Raw genomic sequence first — 15650 nt, forward strand, 5'->3', positions numbered from 1 at the left:
GACATTCAGAACTGCAATAAAAGCTGTTTTCTTTCCAAGTGCAGCAATTTCTCCTGTCAGAAAGAAAGAAATGAAAGAGAATTACGACCAGGTCATTTTGATGGCAGCAGCGACATCTGTGACAGCCATCTGTAGGAGGGGATAGCTCTAGCCAACAGCAGCTGTGTTCCCTTGGTGGTGGCTTGCTTATGTGTCACACCAAGCTTGCACAAGTTTCTGACCCCAGTGAAACTCTTGCACCATGGTTTTACCCCTTTTCTGAGGTGGTTTTGGGTCTCAAGTTGATGCCTAAAGAGAGTGGGGTGAGTCTGTGTTCAGGAAGGACCATGAGATGCTCCAAAGCATTTGCTGCCTTTGGAAAAGCAAGTGGGCATCTCCAGTGGGCCAAGCTCTGTGCTGCCATGGCCTTGCTGTTTGTAGGATCCCAGCTGGATGTTTTAATGTTATCTGTTTCCATTAGATCTAAAGAAACTTTAGTTGGTAGTTGAGTATTAGCGCTCCACACCCAGTGCACATTCCTGGGATATGTCCAAGGCAGTGTCCTTGCCCATGGCAAGAGGCTGGAGTGCACTCTGTGCTTCACTTAATGTCACTATCTTGCTAATGTCATAGCTGGGCACCAGCCAGCATCACTCATCCATGTGTGTGCACCCCAGGCTGTCTCCCTTCATGCTGGACCTTGCCCTGAATCACAGATGTGGCTCAGGGAAGCAGTTTTGCCTGCTTTCTCCATCACTGTTGTCAGGCTCCAGCTGCAGGTAGGGCAGGAGCAGGTTCCCTGCGACATTTCACATGAGGTCTTCATGGAGATGAACATCTCAAACTAAGACAACCTTTCCAGGTGCAGACCGGCTGTGAGCTATTCTGATATTTTTATAGAGATAACAGAACACATGGTCAGCCTGTGGTGGCTTCCTTTAGCTGCCTGTTGGCTTCAGATAGGAGATTTGCCTGTGTTCTGACATAGCAAAAAGAGCAGCACTCTGCAAGCTGACAAGCAGACTGTAAGAAGAGGACAAGCTCCCCACTTTGAATATACCAGCTTTATCAGAACAATGATAATCCATACATTTCTGAGGCCTGAACATTCCCTTTGATTGACCCTCACACCAACTTAGGAGCTAAAGGCAATCTGCCAGGACACCCAGATGGTGGGACGGCCCCAACCACCCATGTCACAGAAGTGCAGGAAGCAAGGCCAGATGGGAATGGGAAATCACCTGAGGAATCTGCTGAGCTGTGCACTGCACTTGGCTGCCCACTGCAAAGGTGGCCAGGTGCAGCGTTTGGCCAATTGTCACCCCAGGCAATGAAAGGTGCCCTTCTCTGACCAGATGTTATCCTTTGCTGCCTCTATGGTCAGCAGAGAGAAAAAGGCATGGAGGTATGCTGAGATGTGATTCATCTCCTCCTGAGGAAGAAGTGTCCTACTGCTCAGAGGAGCTGCACTGAGGAAAAGCCTGCTGCCCCCCCACTGAGATGGATGAGTTCCAGCTCATTGGGAGCTGCCAGTGTTGGAGGACATCCAGGGGAATCTCAACCCAAAAGGCAGAGACCTGCCACCTCCCTCCCTATATTGTGCTGTAGTTCATCCTCTGGTAAATATTTATGTCTCAAGGATGTCTGGATGGGGCTGTGGATTACCCAGACTGCTGAACTACTGTAGCAAAGTAAACAAATATCTGAAACAAAAAAACAAGCAACTGCTGTCACTGTTTTTTTTTTTTTTTTTTTTTTTTTGTTGGTTGGTATTTTTTTGTTAATTTTTCCATTATACTAAACAAGGGTTTAATTAAGAAGTCTGACAGATGGCAGGACAGTACCTAATACAAGATAGAGCACTTCTGTGAATTTAAGGTGGTTCTTTAACAGTCCTTTCTGCAAAGCAGAAGTGAGAGCCATGGGTCTTGGAGGCATTACTCACTGGTTTGTGTGGGCATTTCTGAATCTGAGCTCACTGAGGAGCCTTTTGCCTTCACCATTCCTGCCTCCTCCTTTTTCCCTCTCCCAGAGGGCCGCCCCCAGCTGACCCCGCTGCTGCTTCTCCTCTCTTGGCTCTGTGGTGAGGGGTGGATGGAGCACTGGGTGAAGTGAATGGTCACAGCTGCGTGGTGGAGGTGGTGGTTTTCATTTCCCGAGTAATTTACATGGAATTCTGCTATAGGCTTGAAGAAGAAAGGGCAACTATGAGGCTGAATTGCCGAGGTGGCCATCCCAGCACCATGTGGCAACATTTTCTCGTAAGCCCAGCAAGCTTGCAAGCCCCCTGGAGATGTTGAGCTGGTGTGGGATTTTGCTTGGACATTTTTGGTTTGATATTCTAAAGGAAACTGAAAATAAGCCAAATGTGGCTGTTTAATCAGAGTTTCCCATGATTTCTCGCACTCTTTCATATGCGCAATCTGTAGTGAGATTCTTAAATGGTAAAATAAAGGAATTCCACACTATTTTCCATACTTCTGCAATAAGGAGGAAAGGAATTTTTTTCCCTTGGATACTGATCTACAGAGCCCGAGAGACACAGTCTGAGGACCGGGGTGGGAACTCACTTCCTCATGCCCTTTCTTACACCGTCTATGTGAAGCCAGAAGATAGATGGGCTGCTGCCATTTCTGAGAGCCCGTGCTCAGATTGGATGTGCCTGCCCAGCACTCGCTCTTCATGCTTCCTGCTGCCAACTCCCATGTTTCTGCTGCTTTTGAGAAATTCACTGTGGGGAATTCTCCCCCCTGTGACAGGCACTTGGCATGAAAAAAACCCAACAATTTACAGGTATCTCTACAGAGGCTTTCAGACACTTTCCCCACAGAATGATGAGCTGAGTTTGTCTTTCAGGTGATTTGGAGCCAAAGTAAATCTGGAGATAGCAGTGGAATACACCAATATTTAGTTGAGATGTTTCTCAAAATAATAATAATACCAACTGGAAATAAAATAGAAAAAAAATCCCCAGTGGGTGTTTTGGGAGAAAATACAGTCCTTTTCCTGTGTCTCTTCCATGCTCTCACCTCAAGGAGGCCTTGAGTAGGATTTTGGCTGGGACCTTGTTTTCGTTTCCATCAGGAATGTTTCTAGTTGGCACACAAGCTACGTGTGCAAAGCAGAGAAGCTTGGGAAGCTGCTTTACTCTTTCTTCCTATTGCAACCTCCTCTCCTTCCTACAAATTGGAGCAAGACACCTATATCTGACAGTAGAAACTCTCTGAGAGTTACCTAGGCTCTGCAACAGCTCACGCATCTCCTGGTATGTGAGGTTGGCCACCACGTCCCAACATGCATGGTGACAACACTTCTCCCCCAGCACATAGCAGGGAATGCTCTGCACAGTGCTGGGGACTGGATCACGCAATTTCAGTTCATCCGTGTTTATTCTGGCACCGATAATTCAATATCAAATTAAAAAGAGAAAGCAGAGCCACTACTTTATAGGTAGAACCAGCCGATTTCAGCACGTAACGGGTTAGTGCAGTGTGGTTACACTTCTTTGCTTTGTCTGGTAGGTCCCCAGTTGATCTTCATTTTTACTCCATTTGCTCTCCCTGAGCTGTGTTTTGTAGCCTGTGGCTCTCCAGACGGGCTGCGCAGAATCAGCCCACAGCTGGGCTGAGTGCAGGACAGTCTTGCTCAATGTGCACTGTATTTTTGAAAGGTCAGCTAATGGGAGAGCTAAGCCTGCGTTTGCTGACAGATATTAAACTTAAGCAGTTCAGAGAATTTCTGTTTTTCACACGGTCAATAGCCTTGGAAAGACAAAACTTTTCAGAGATGCATCTGTAGGAAAAGATACACTTTATTACATCATTTCTTAATCTGAGGCTCATTAGAAGGCAACAGGATAAAGACACCCATCTGCATAAGCCAGTTTTGAAAATGGGCTGTAGACATCTTAAATCAATGGCTAAACATTTTGATCAATTGGGTCCCATGTTTTGGCTCTGAGAAGCACAATAAATCATTTTGGAAGTGGATGAGAGCTGAAGTAGGAGCACACAGCAAGGAACATATCAGAGCTACCCTTGCGTAGAGCATTTCCATTCCTCTGCAGGGGATCCCAGTGTTGCACACAGAACGGGCACAGTCTCACTGCCAGGGGGGAGGTGTGTGCAGTGCAGCCCCACTGCCACAAGGACAGCTCTCAGGAGGCATGGCACTGCCTGCACAGCTGTTTTGGAGGAGGCAGCATTTCCGAACTACATGTAAGAAAATGCTTCAGGTGAGCCAAGGGCAATATGCTGTCATACAATGTGCTTGTTTCTTTTTACTCATCTGTCTTTGAACAGACACAGCAGGTTGTACTGAGTGAAACAGAAGAGTCTTTTTGTAGCACTGGTACATGACAAATGGACTCCAGGACTGGCACTCATTTATGTGAAACAGCCAAGCCCAGCCTTGGTTTTGCTGGGTGCTGTCACAAGGGCTCTACTGAGCCCCACAGAAGCAGTGAAAATCCCAGCCTATAGTAATATCAGCAGTGAACATATATGGCATTTTGTCTGAGACGGCATTTTGCTATAGAAAACAGTTATAATCATTTATGGGTTTGAATTCCTTCCTTTTCCATCTCTGCTTCTTAAGACAATGGATTTACATGGCATATTTCACAACGCGTGCTATATGCAGAGATTACTGAATATAAAATCAAATTACATTTTCCATCAGGGTAGTACTAGAATGGCACCAGACAAAAGAGCAGGTTTATTTCAGAAAATGAATGATGCTTTCTGTAATCAGATCTGCAAGGGAGGTTTGGCAAGCAGGATGCATACAGATAAACCTCTGCTGGGTCTGGACTCAGCCTTGAGGACATTAAATCTGAAGTTGTGGGAGATTGCTGAAGATCTGCAGGAGAGCAAAAGGGCACAAACCCCTTATTTATTTAAATCAGAGCCAGGACTAAGGGAGACACAGACTCCAGTGCTAAGCAAAGCGCTGGTGTGTTTTTGATGCAAAGGGGTCAGTGCTGCTGTCTGCGTGTGGCTCCTTCTCATCCACAATTCGTGCTGCACATCCTGCAGGCTTGGGCAGCCCAGCCTGATTGATGTGGCTGCTCTGGGAAGAGGCAAGGAGGGCATGGTGCTCCTCAGAGAGCTTGGTGCTGCTAGCAGGAGTGCTGCCCTTCCAGCCAGCCCTGCCTGGGCTGAAGCAGCATGCAGGCTGCTTTGCACACAAGTGGGAAGCCACCCAGATGCTTACAGTCACATTTTAATACCATCCCACTTTCCCCAGTGTGGAATTTTCCTCCTACCCCTCAAACCCATCAGGTTCTCTCAGCTTACTTACACTAATAAAGGAAAACATGAATCTCAAATTCAAAAAGATCAATCTTAGTCTCACTCTTATCTTAAAGGTACCGCACTCCAAGTGAATTCCAGCCTCATAAACCAGAAAAAAAAAACCCAGATGGGTAATCCTATATGAATATATCTCTTGCTTACCAAGACCAGGAACTGTCACCACCACAGACCACTCTTTGCCAGCTCCTGCAGATATTCCCAGCTCAGCACTGGCCATGTGTTTCATTCCTAGGATGCAACAAGGAACAACACATTCCCAATGAATGCTGTGCTCCCTGTGGTCCTGGCAGGATAACGCACAACCCAACACTTCCCACTTCTCCCAAGCTGGAAAGTGGGAAGAGTGTCCTCAGAGCTCACGCTGCTGGAGCACAGGCTAGACAAGATGCCCGATGACTCCTGGGTCCCCTCCCACCTCAGCTATCCACCAGTCCTATAAAATAAGATGTGCTCTGACATGCTAAGTGGCACTAAGGAACATGGTTTGGTGATGAGGTTCAGTAGGTCAGCTTGATGACTGAACTTGATCTTGAAGGTCTTTTCCAACCTAGATAATGCTACAAAACAATACAGAAGAGATTTCTGAGAGTAAGAGAAACCTAGGTTCTACATATATAAGCATTGCATGGAAAGCACAACCGACAAACTGAGCTGTTAGCTTAAAAGTCAAGCACATCAATTCAGCAGCACTGAGGAGAGGAAAGCTGGGGAGCTAGAAGGTCTAGCAGGGCATTCCAGCAGGGTGCCATGGCAGTAGGACAGGTTGTGCGCTTCAAGGAGAAAACATTAGGAAAGAAACAGTGTGAAGTGTGTACCAGCACTATAACACACCATAGCATCTCTCTCTTTTCCTATTTGGAAAGCTTGTATCAAGGGTATTAATTTTTATGTTATGATTCTGCTAGGCACAACACACTAGAGAAACATTGAGAAACATTGCTTTCTTCACCTCAACAAATACAGGTATTTTGGGCTCTGCCCTTCAAATTTCAGAAATTCCTGCAACATGGTCTTGAATACAAGTCAAAAATAACACTACATCTCCAGCAGGAAGGTTTCAAGAATCAGCTGTCACCCCACCCGACCTCAGTTTAGTCAGGAAGGATCTGCTGAAGCAGCTGGATGGCAACAAGCAGGGTGTGAAAAGCTGGACCCCAGCATGGGACGGAGGAAAGAAGATAGGTTGGAAGATTTAGTGTGAAGCTGGATCTGCGTGAAGTGGAGAATTCCAAGTGTGAATGTGTCTATGTGTTCGTGCATGTGCTGAGGAAAGCCGGGCTGGCAAGGGAGACAGAGGAGAGCTTTGTGCACAGTGCTCGCTCTGACACAGCCCAGCCTGCTCCCTATCTCCCAGTTCCACTTCTGAGTGTGCGGGAACATGCGGTGGCTCCTTTTTCCCACTATCTTCATCATCCCCTGCACCCAGCAGGTAAGTTCATTAAATAGGAGAAAAAGATTTCTCCATTCCTCACCCTGTCTGAGTTTAAAGTTTTTATTTGCTTAACAACAAAATAAATTTCAGAGAAGCAAATTACTCCTAAGGAATAAGGAGACATTCCCTACTCCTGAAAAAATTTTGTGTGTAGCTTATTTATGGCATCTGTCCTGATCTTGGTATTTTTTCCTCTCTATCCTGTATATTAATATGAATCTTTCAGGAAACGAAGTGTTAGGGAAGCTCAGTGACCATGCGTTTTTTTCCCCCTTTCTTTTCTTTTTTCACAATGTAAGCACAAATGGTTATTTGATACAGTGTAGGGAAGTAAACATCTTGTCCATGCTCATGTTCCACATACATCTACGTATACACATCCAGTAAGTTTTGTTTTCAGATAGTTCTGCATTTTAGAAACTCATCTAGGCTGGGTTATGTTGTGTCTGTTATGAGAAAATATTAAATGATAACTATTGCTGAAGAGATCTGTGTCAAGGGCCAATTTCATTATTTACTTCATTTTGAAAATACACGCTACCTGTACTCAGCGTATTTCTCCTCTATGATCAAGATGACTTCCAAATGGAAAATTTCCAAGAGACTGTCTGACTCTGCTAACTTTCAGAATACTTAAAGCTAGCTTGATATAACTGAACATTAGTAATAAAACGTTGCCTACTTTTGCTATTTATTTATGCCATACACACCTTGTTCAATCCTTAAAACACACGAAAACAAGCAACAGCATATGAAGGGCTGCTATACAATGGTCTCATTTTCTGATCTGTGCATAGGATCAGTAAAAATACACAGTGGGCTTACGTGATGTGGATAGCTTTGTAGAGAAGCTTTGGGATACAAGAATTAGAAAATATCAGGCCTGTAAATTTGATAAGCAGAATTTCCATCATGACATAACATTTTTGAAGATTGTTCAGGCAGACCAAGCTATTCTCTAATTCTGAAGTTAAAATGTACAGGTTCTTATCCAGTGCTGATTTCTTATGGGGCAACTCTGAAGTCTTACACCTCTCAGCTGACATCTGTTCCTAAAAAGGGAAAGAGAAAACACTTGCTTAGATAGAATTCCGTAGGTGTTAAGCACGTTTTAATTTGTAGTACAAATTAAACTTACTGGATGAAGCACACAGGTCATTTCCTGCTACACGTACCCATTTTGAAATGAGATGCCTGATTTAAACCACATACGCTCATATTGTTGGCACAGGGCCAAACTCATAATAATAATACTTTGCTTAAAAAGAAGAAAAACCCATTGAGCAGCAAGAAAGTGAATTTCCTAAAGCAACCAGACCTTCCTGAATACTGTGAAATTTATGGGAACACCTTTTTTTCCACGTAGCGTTCCCAGAACAAGCCCTTAACAGCCTTTAATGCTCCTATGCACGCGTTCATCAAATTAATGCTATGCTTTAGAGAAAAGCTTAGGTTCTTGAAAAACAGTAAACTGAAATTACTTGTTTCTGTATTATTGCTGCACTTAGAGAAAAAGGGCTAGAAGAAATCCTTTATCAGCAAATGATTAATGGTTAGCAAAATACTACATTTATGAAACTATCTTCTGCCTTCTCAGTGGAATGCAAGATGAGAGATCATTATTCATTTAATGCATGAACTGCATTTCTGAATTAATATGTATCTTAAAAATCAGACAGCCAAAGGGACTTGAAAACTACTACTTTGGAGTTTCATTAGTAAGTGTGGATTAAGATAACATAAGTATAATTTCAAATGACCATAAAAAAATGGAAACTAATGGTAGAAAGAAGAGCCTTTTAAAAGGTCATTTAATGCACCATGCAATTAGGCCAGCTCAATTATGCTGCAAAAGCTTTCATGTGACATGTCACATGAAATGTTGAGTTCTGCAGAGGTTGAGAGCAGACCTGAAAGCCCAACCAGCACTGCAGCCCCTCCCTTCTGCCAGGGGTGCCCTACAGCTAGAGGGATGGAGAGAAATGGATAGCTGGGACTGCATGTGCCCTGAAAAATACAAAACATCCTCCTTTTCTTTACCATAGTATTGCTTAGATTAGAAGGGACCTTAAAGATCATCTGATTTCAACCCCCTGCAGTGTTGGATGGTGGTACAGGTAGGTGATGAGGGCCTAGGTCTCATCTTTCTCTCCTGCTTTTTGAGTAGCATGAGCTGTTAGGCCAGAGCAGCTCCTAGGATACACTCCACTTACATGCCAGCACTGCCTATGCCTCCATTCCCCACATGTCCTTCCTTGCTGAACAGCAGTGTCACAGCCTGCATTTCTGCTGAAACTCAGCATGGAAATACCTGCTGCTAAGATCTAAACTGGCATGTTTGAGATGTAATCCTCCATAAAAACGTACAGAATACCTATCTCAAATACATCCTTTCATACTGTGCAGACTTAATCTTCCCCAGCGCCTCAGAAAGATAAATAAATAAGTCAAGAACTATCAAGGACATTTTTAGATGCAAACTCTTGAGACAGAATGTGGAAACTGCAAATTCTGACTAGATCTTGACTTCCTGCTGCTTAGGTAAACCTCTTTCAGAGCTCCATTTTTGCAGAGTAAGCTCTAGGCCTAAGGAACACTTATTAATCCAAGTAGTTATTCGTTTAGAAAGTTACCTGTTAAGCTCAGTACAATTACCAGCCTCCCTTAATTAGTCACAGGATGCAGTTGTTGCAGCTAGCACAAAAGAACTTGAAAGTAATATAATAGTCCTTTCAAAACACCTGAAGTGTTGCTTTGAGCCAAAGTAACCCTCTGAATGTTCCCTATTTCCAAAAGCTTTGGCCATCAGAAGTGTCACAAAAGGTTGGCTGCTGAGTAGTGGGGTGAGTCGGAAGGTAGTTAATTTGATATAAGGCTTGTAGGAAGGACTAATTAAAATAGATCTACTTTTGGTTTTAAAATGCTTTTTCCTTACTTTGTCTGCTATGGGCTTTGTCCTAACGAAGAAATGACCAACGAGCGGTGTTCCAAACCTGCAGTAGGCCATGCTCAGTTGGAACTGGTTCCCCGTACCAAAGTCTTGTAGCTTCTGACTTTTCTGGATCCTGTGACCTTAGGAGCTTTATTTTATGCTGTACCAGCCATGCAGAGAACACGCAGCTCTCAAACCATCCCACTGTATGTAAGTTTCTCTGCAGGGCGCAAGCCCACCGCTCACAGCCGAGGCCTGGTGAAAAACGTCCAGAGAGCAGCGAGGCTCAGCCACGCACCGAGCTGTGCCACTGGCCCTGCCAGTGCCCACCAGTGCCCACCTGCAGCCCCGGGGTGAGCCTGCTGAAAGACGGCTGTGGCTGCTGCAAGGCCTGCGCCAAGCAGGCTGGAGAAGTCTGCAACGAGGTGGACATCTGTGATCCCCACAAGGGTCTCTACTGCGACTACTCGCAGGATGAGCCTAGGTATGAAACAGGCGTGTGTGCATGTAAGTCGTTCTTTCACGTTCTATTCTGCAAATCCAGGAGGGTGGGAGCCCGGCTTGATGGAGCCGTGCAGCTCTGTGCTGTGTGATTTGTACAAACGCACACTGGTTGGGGAATCTGAGAACGGGGCAGGGACTGTCTTTATGCTTTCTGCCTACCAGCTCACTGTGCATAAGTTTGCTATTTGCTGATATGTTACAAGGCTAATTTAAAGCAGGACAGCTGTAGTTATCATTGAGGTCAAACAAAATTGTGCATGGGCTGGGAAGAATTTGAAGCTAAGAATGGAGGAAAGGATGATTGCATCAAGCACTTAGTGAGCAAGAATCCAGTGCTCCCACTGTGTTAGTAACTTTCGTTTACCATTTGCAGATCTGGTTGCTGTAGGGTGTGAGCTCAATGGCATTTACTATCTCAATGGGCAGACTTTCCAGCCTAACCCACTTTACAAGTGCCTGTGTATCAGTGGTGCAATTGGATGTACTCCTGTATTCACACCAAAATTAGCATCAAGTCCCTGCTCCAGTGGCACGGGTAGGAAGAAGACTGGACAGAGGGTGTGTGGCCCAGGACAGAAGCACCTTCAATCAATCAACTACAGGCGGATGTCAGGTGTGCCCTGCTATGCTGGTAACAACTCTGAGCACGAGCCTTGCCCCCTTCAGTGTCCTTGCTGCAGCAGCTAGGATGACTGCATGCTGGCTACTCCTGTTCTCCATCATGGCCCTTACCAGGGTGTCTGCTCTGTCCCAATTACCCCTTTTACTTTCAAGTCACAGATTCTTTTCTCTAAACTCACAGATTACACAGAATCACAAGGTTGGAAATGACCTGCAAGATCATCTAGTCCAACCATCCTCTCATTCCTATTAGTACCACAAGCTACTAAATCATATCTCGTAGCTCCTCATCCAGGCGCCTCTTGGACACTGCCAGGGACGGCGACTCCACCACCTCCCTGGGCAGCCATTCCAGTGCCTGACCACCCTTTGAGAGAAAAAGTTTCTCCTAATATCCAACCTAAACCTCCTCTGGTATAACTTCTGGCCGTTTCCTCGGGTCCTACTATTTGCCTGGAAGAAGAGGCCAGACCCTTTTGCACCACAACCTCCCTTCAGGAGGTTGTAGAGTGCAATGAGGTCTCCCCTGAGCCTCCTCTTCTCCAGACTGAACAATCCCAGCTCCCTCAGCTGCTCCTCATAAGACTTGTGCTCCAGACCCCTCACCAGTTTCGTTGCCCTTCTCTGGACACGTTCCAGGGCCTCAATGTCTTTCTTGTAGTGAGGGGCCCAAAACTGCACACAGTACTCGAGGTGTGGCCTCACCAGTGCTGAGTACAGGGGGATGATCACCTCCCTGCTCCTGCTGGCCATGCTATTTCTAGTGCAGGCCAGGATGCCGTTGGCCCTCTTGGCCACCTGGGCACACTGTTGGCTTGTGTTCAGCTGAGCATCAACCAACACCCCCAGGTCCCAGTGCACATGAGAAGCCTTTTTTCTTCTGTTGATAGGGAATACCCACTGCTACCTTTAGCCCATCTTTCTGCAGAATTTCACTGCTTGTCAGATCTGCCTTATTAGGGCTGCTGATGGACAGCCATTTAGCAGCCCAGGAATTTTCTTGTTTTCTCTCCCTTTGTGGTGGTAGGGAATCTTGGTTTTCAAGACACAGATTAAAACATTGCAGGCTCCATTTTCAAGTGGAAAGCAGGAAATTATAGACTGCCTTAGCAGCTTTCCTCAACTCACAAAACTTCACTCACTGTGAGGACAACCTTCCCTCCAATTTCTTCTCTATGCAGTGTGATCAAAACCACACATTTTATCCACGCAGTTCTGCTATGGTCAGCTGATCCTCCCTTCAACCTTGTTCCTGTTCTGCTGCAGTACTCTCATTTACTTTGGGAAAGGACCACTGACAGAAGCAGCTTTCCCGGCCCTTCCCTATGTCTGGATCCTCCCCTCAGGCCTTCTGTTCTCTCCTTCCTTTTGCATGTGCATATTTACATTACAAAATACATCCTCATTTCAACTAATATGGGTACCAGAAAGCCGAGCTGCTTATTTGGTGGCAACTTAAATTATGGGGAAATGATGGCCTGAATCATCAACATGGATCAATACAATAAAAAGGGATCACAAAGCTTACCAAAAATGCTTATCAAAAAAATCCCCAAATACTGAAGGAGCACATGAGCCAATCTGCAGATAAACAGACTGAAGATACAATCAGTTCAGTTTGGACAATTTCTAAAATGTTAACAGCGGTTATACAAGTTTGCAAAAATGAAAAAGGAAGCACATCTTTGTTGCAAAATTATAATACCTAGTGTCAGAGACCTTGTAGAGAAATCTATGTGATGCAGTGAGTAAAACCACACTCAGTAAAGGCAACCAATTTCAAATGTAGTGCATTTCTAGAGAGCGTTACTAATCCGACCAGAGAGGGACACGCATTGACAACAATGGTAATCAAAACATCTGACCCACATTAGGTAGGAGCATGGGGAGACAATGCCCAGCGACTCTTTGGGCCAATGAGAGTATTTGGAAATAGTAGATAAAGTTAAAATGAGAAATGGCAAATGTGCAAAAAAAACCCAAAATAAGTGTTTATAATAAACTTCTTCCTCACCCTATCTTCCTCTGAAGAAATCTCCTTGAAATTTTGCTTCAAAATGAGGTCTTCCCCCTTCCCTTTTCCAGTACAGCAAAGCAAATTACCATGCAAATTTGTGCATCAACTGCATCAATGGCTCAATAGGCTAATATCTACATGGAGATATATATATATATATATAGATATATTTTAAAGTTTTAATTAATTAATTTATTTATTCCCTTGCTAGCATGGATAACAAGTGCTAGATTTCTCTTCATTGCTCTTAATGTTTTCTGGATTTCCTTGTCCAACTTTGACCTAACTTAGATATTTAGGGATGTGCAGAGGTTATACTTCGAAAATGTATGAAGTATAAGCAAACATTAAGCTTCCCTTTATTTACTGCAGATCTGGGACAGGCTTTTAATCTGCTTATTGCAAAGAGATCTTAAAACTGATGTCTACTTTCCAGGTATCCTTGTAATTCTGCCAGTCATCTAACATGCAGATGTCATCTAAATGCAGATTCCACAGACACCAAGAATTTCTACACAATTTTTTTTTTCTTAAACAAAACCTGGTCTTCACAGTGTCTAGCAGAAATTGGGACTAATGGTTACATCACTCTCCTATTTGAACTGTATTTAGCCTTAAATAATCAACGATTCTTCCACTCTGGCCATTTTATAAAAATTCCACAGGTAACTCTTCACACACTATTTTCTTCATATTAAACAGAAGGGCCATACAGCACATGCAGTTTTATAGCCTTTGCTAGGATACGAGTGTCAATAAATTTTAAAGGCAGCTCAGCGCTAAGACGTCTAAATAACTTTTTAAGGCCTCATCTTTAGATTTACTTGCATGAGCAGAAGCCTAACGCTTATCCTTTTTATATTCAGTTAATCCTTTTGGGGTTATTCTGCTGCGTAAGTAATATATTGCTGCTTTAGCTTACAGAACCTTACCACTAGTTTTAAAGAAAAAGTGTCTGGTGCAGGCAACTCCTTGGACACCGTGTTCCAGAACCTGTGGCATTGGTATATCCAGCAGAGTGACCAATGAAAACAGGAAGTGTGAAATGAAAAAAGAGAAGAGATTATGCTTCATCCAGCCTTGTCTGACCAATATCCTGAAGACAATAAAGGTATCTTCTCATAAATGAGGGCTGCTCCAAAATTAACGCTTCCAATTTGATTATGTAGGCCCACATCATCAGAGAAAGATGTTGGTGGTATGGGAGTAGAAGTTGAACCTTCCCGTCAATATTCCATTATGCTTTGTTGCTGTATGACTGAAGGCAGCAGAAGGGCAGTCTGAAACAAAGGCACCTGATACATAAGTGCACATGAAGCAAAGGTGTGTGTCACTGAATTCCTCCATGGGGAGAAGTGGCACCCACTGACATTCATCAATGCTTGCTGAACGCTTACGGAAACCAAACAGGGGAAGTGAGAGCAGTGAGGCATCAGCAGAGTGGGTGGTATGTTTCATCACTGGTAACTGTGGGCCACCTCCACAGGCTGCAGGTTTTCATGAGCGTGGCATGCAGGTTCTTCTTCATTACTGGTAAAAATGCATGGCCAATGGTGCTGACTATGCTGGAAAACACTGTTTTGTAGCTGAGAATTTCCTGTCATATAGTGTTATTTTACTCCTTGCATCTCTTGCAGTTTCCAAGGAAATAAATAGGAGGCATTACTGTTAGAGCAACCTCTGTAAAATGACTTGGTAGTAGAAAACAAAAATGCCAGAAGTAATGGAAAAATGGATGTGTTAGTAAATACTTTTAAGTCATAAAACAACACTTCTCCTTTTTCTACCTTTAGTTGCCAACTCTTAATAGTAAGCTACAGATGTATAATTTCGAAGTGCTGTCATGCTGCTTGGCCAACCAAAATATTTTTATTTGTTTACTGAAAGAAAAATAAGACAGCTTTTAGTAGGCGTAATTTTCAACATATTTCTATGTAAACATCACAAGTTTTTTTTTCATGGTCTGTTTTCCATGTGTAAAAACATAAGCTTTTTTTTTGTTGTTGTTTTACAGATTCCAAAAGGAAAAACATGCCAACCAACATTCCAGTTCCCTAGAGCAGAGAAACTATTTTTCTCTGGATGTTCAACTACACAAAGCTACAAGTTAACTTTCTGTGGGGTATGTATGGACAAGAGGTGCTGCGTACCTAATAAGTCCAAAATGATCACTCTCCAGTTCGAGTGCCCCAATGAAGGCTTCTTCAAGTGGAAGATGATGTGGATAACATCTTGTGTATGCCAGAGGATTTGCAGTGATCCAGGAGATATATTTTCTGAACTCAAAATTTTATGAATTAACACCACTGACTGTAACGTGCTGCAAGGGTGACAAGCACATTCACATCCTGAAGAATCAGCATTATCTGTCACCCCAGCAATGTTTGTAGTCAAACTATAAATGTAAATATTCATTTAAAAAAACACATTTGAAAAATCCACGTAAGAAGGTATCCTTTTAAACTTAACTGTTGCAGTATATGGAAATACATTCTCAAGAATTGTGTAACACTACTGTCAAAAGGAGAACTCCTTGTAATTCAAGAAAGCACAGTGAGACTGCTTGGTAACCTACCATAACACCTTGTCCAACAAGACAAATACATTTAGATTCACAGATGCTCTGACTAATCTATACAAAAGCAAACAAACAAACAAACAAAACAAAACTGACCCTGTAACATCATCTATTATTCTTGATTCTCAAACTAACATCTTCTACCATGTATCTTCAAACTCAAAACAAAGGCAAAACACATGAATGCTGTTGTAAACAGGATAAATTAATTGCAAGACCCAAATACTCTTTACAGCAGATAATCTCTCTACTGCTGTGAATATAAACAATGT

The 15650-nt window shown here is 43.5% G+C and overlaps 1 protein-coding gene across 1 annotated transcript; it reads left to right on the forward strand.

Moving 5' to 3' along the window:
* Positions 1–6585: 6585 nt before the first annotated feature.
* On the forward strand, positions 6586–15138 carry CCN6 (cellular communication network factor 6). Its single transcript, XM_052678754.1, has 5 exons — positions 6586–6723; positions 9874–10165; positions 10536–10775; positions 13718–13911; positions 14815–15138. Exons 1-5 carry the CDS (start codon positions 6673–6675, stop codon positions 15094–15096), a joined length of 1059 nt encoding a protein of 352 aa, XP_052534714.1. The 5' UTR covers positions 6586–6672; the 3' UTR covers positions 15097–15138.
* The last annotated feature ends 512 nt before the right edge of the window (positions 15139–15650 follow it).

The sequence above is a fragment of the Tympanuchus pallidicinctus genome, unplaced genomic scaffold (assembly GCF_026119805.1).
Source record: "Tympanuchus pallidicinctus isolate F22 unplaced genomic scaffold, pur_lepc_1.0 scaffold1, whole genome shotgun sequence".
Classification (NCBI taxonomy): domain Eukaryota; kingdom Metazoa; phylum Chordata; class Aves; order Galliformes; family Phasianidae; genus Tympanuchus; species Tympanuchus pallidicinctus.

Excerpts from the sequence above, each read along its gene's own strand:
- CCN6 (XM_052678754.1), top strand. The coding sequence starts at position 6,673 with ATGCGGTGGCTCCTTTTTCCCACTATCTTCATCATCCCCTGCACCCAG. Across the intron at positions 10,166-10,535 it reads TGAAACAGGCGTGTGTGCAT|ATCTGGTTGCTGTAGGGTGT; the intron begins GTAAGTCGTTCT and ends TACCATTTGCAG. Across the intron at positions 13,912-14,814 it reads ATATCCTGAAGACAATAAAG|ATTCCAAAAGGAAAAACATG; the intron begins GTATCTTCTCAT and ends GTTGTTTTACAG.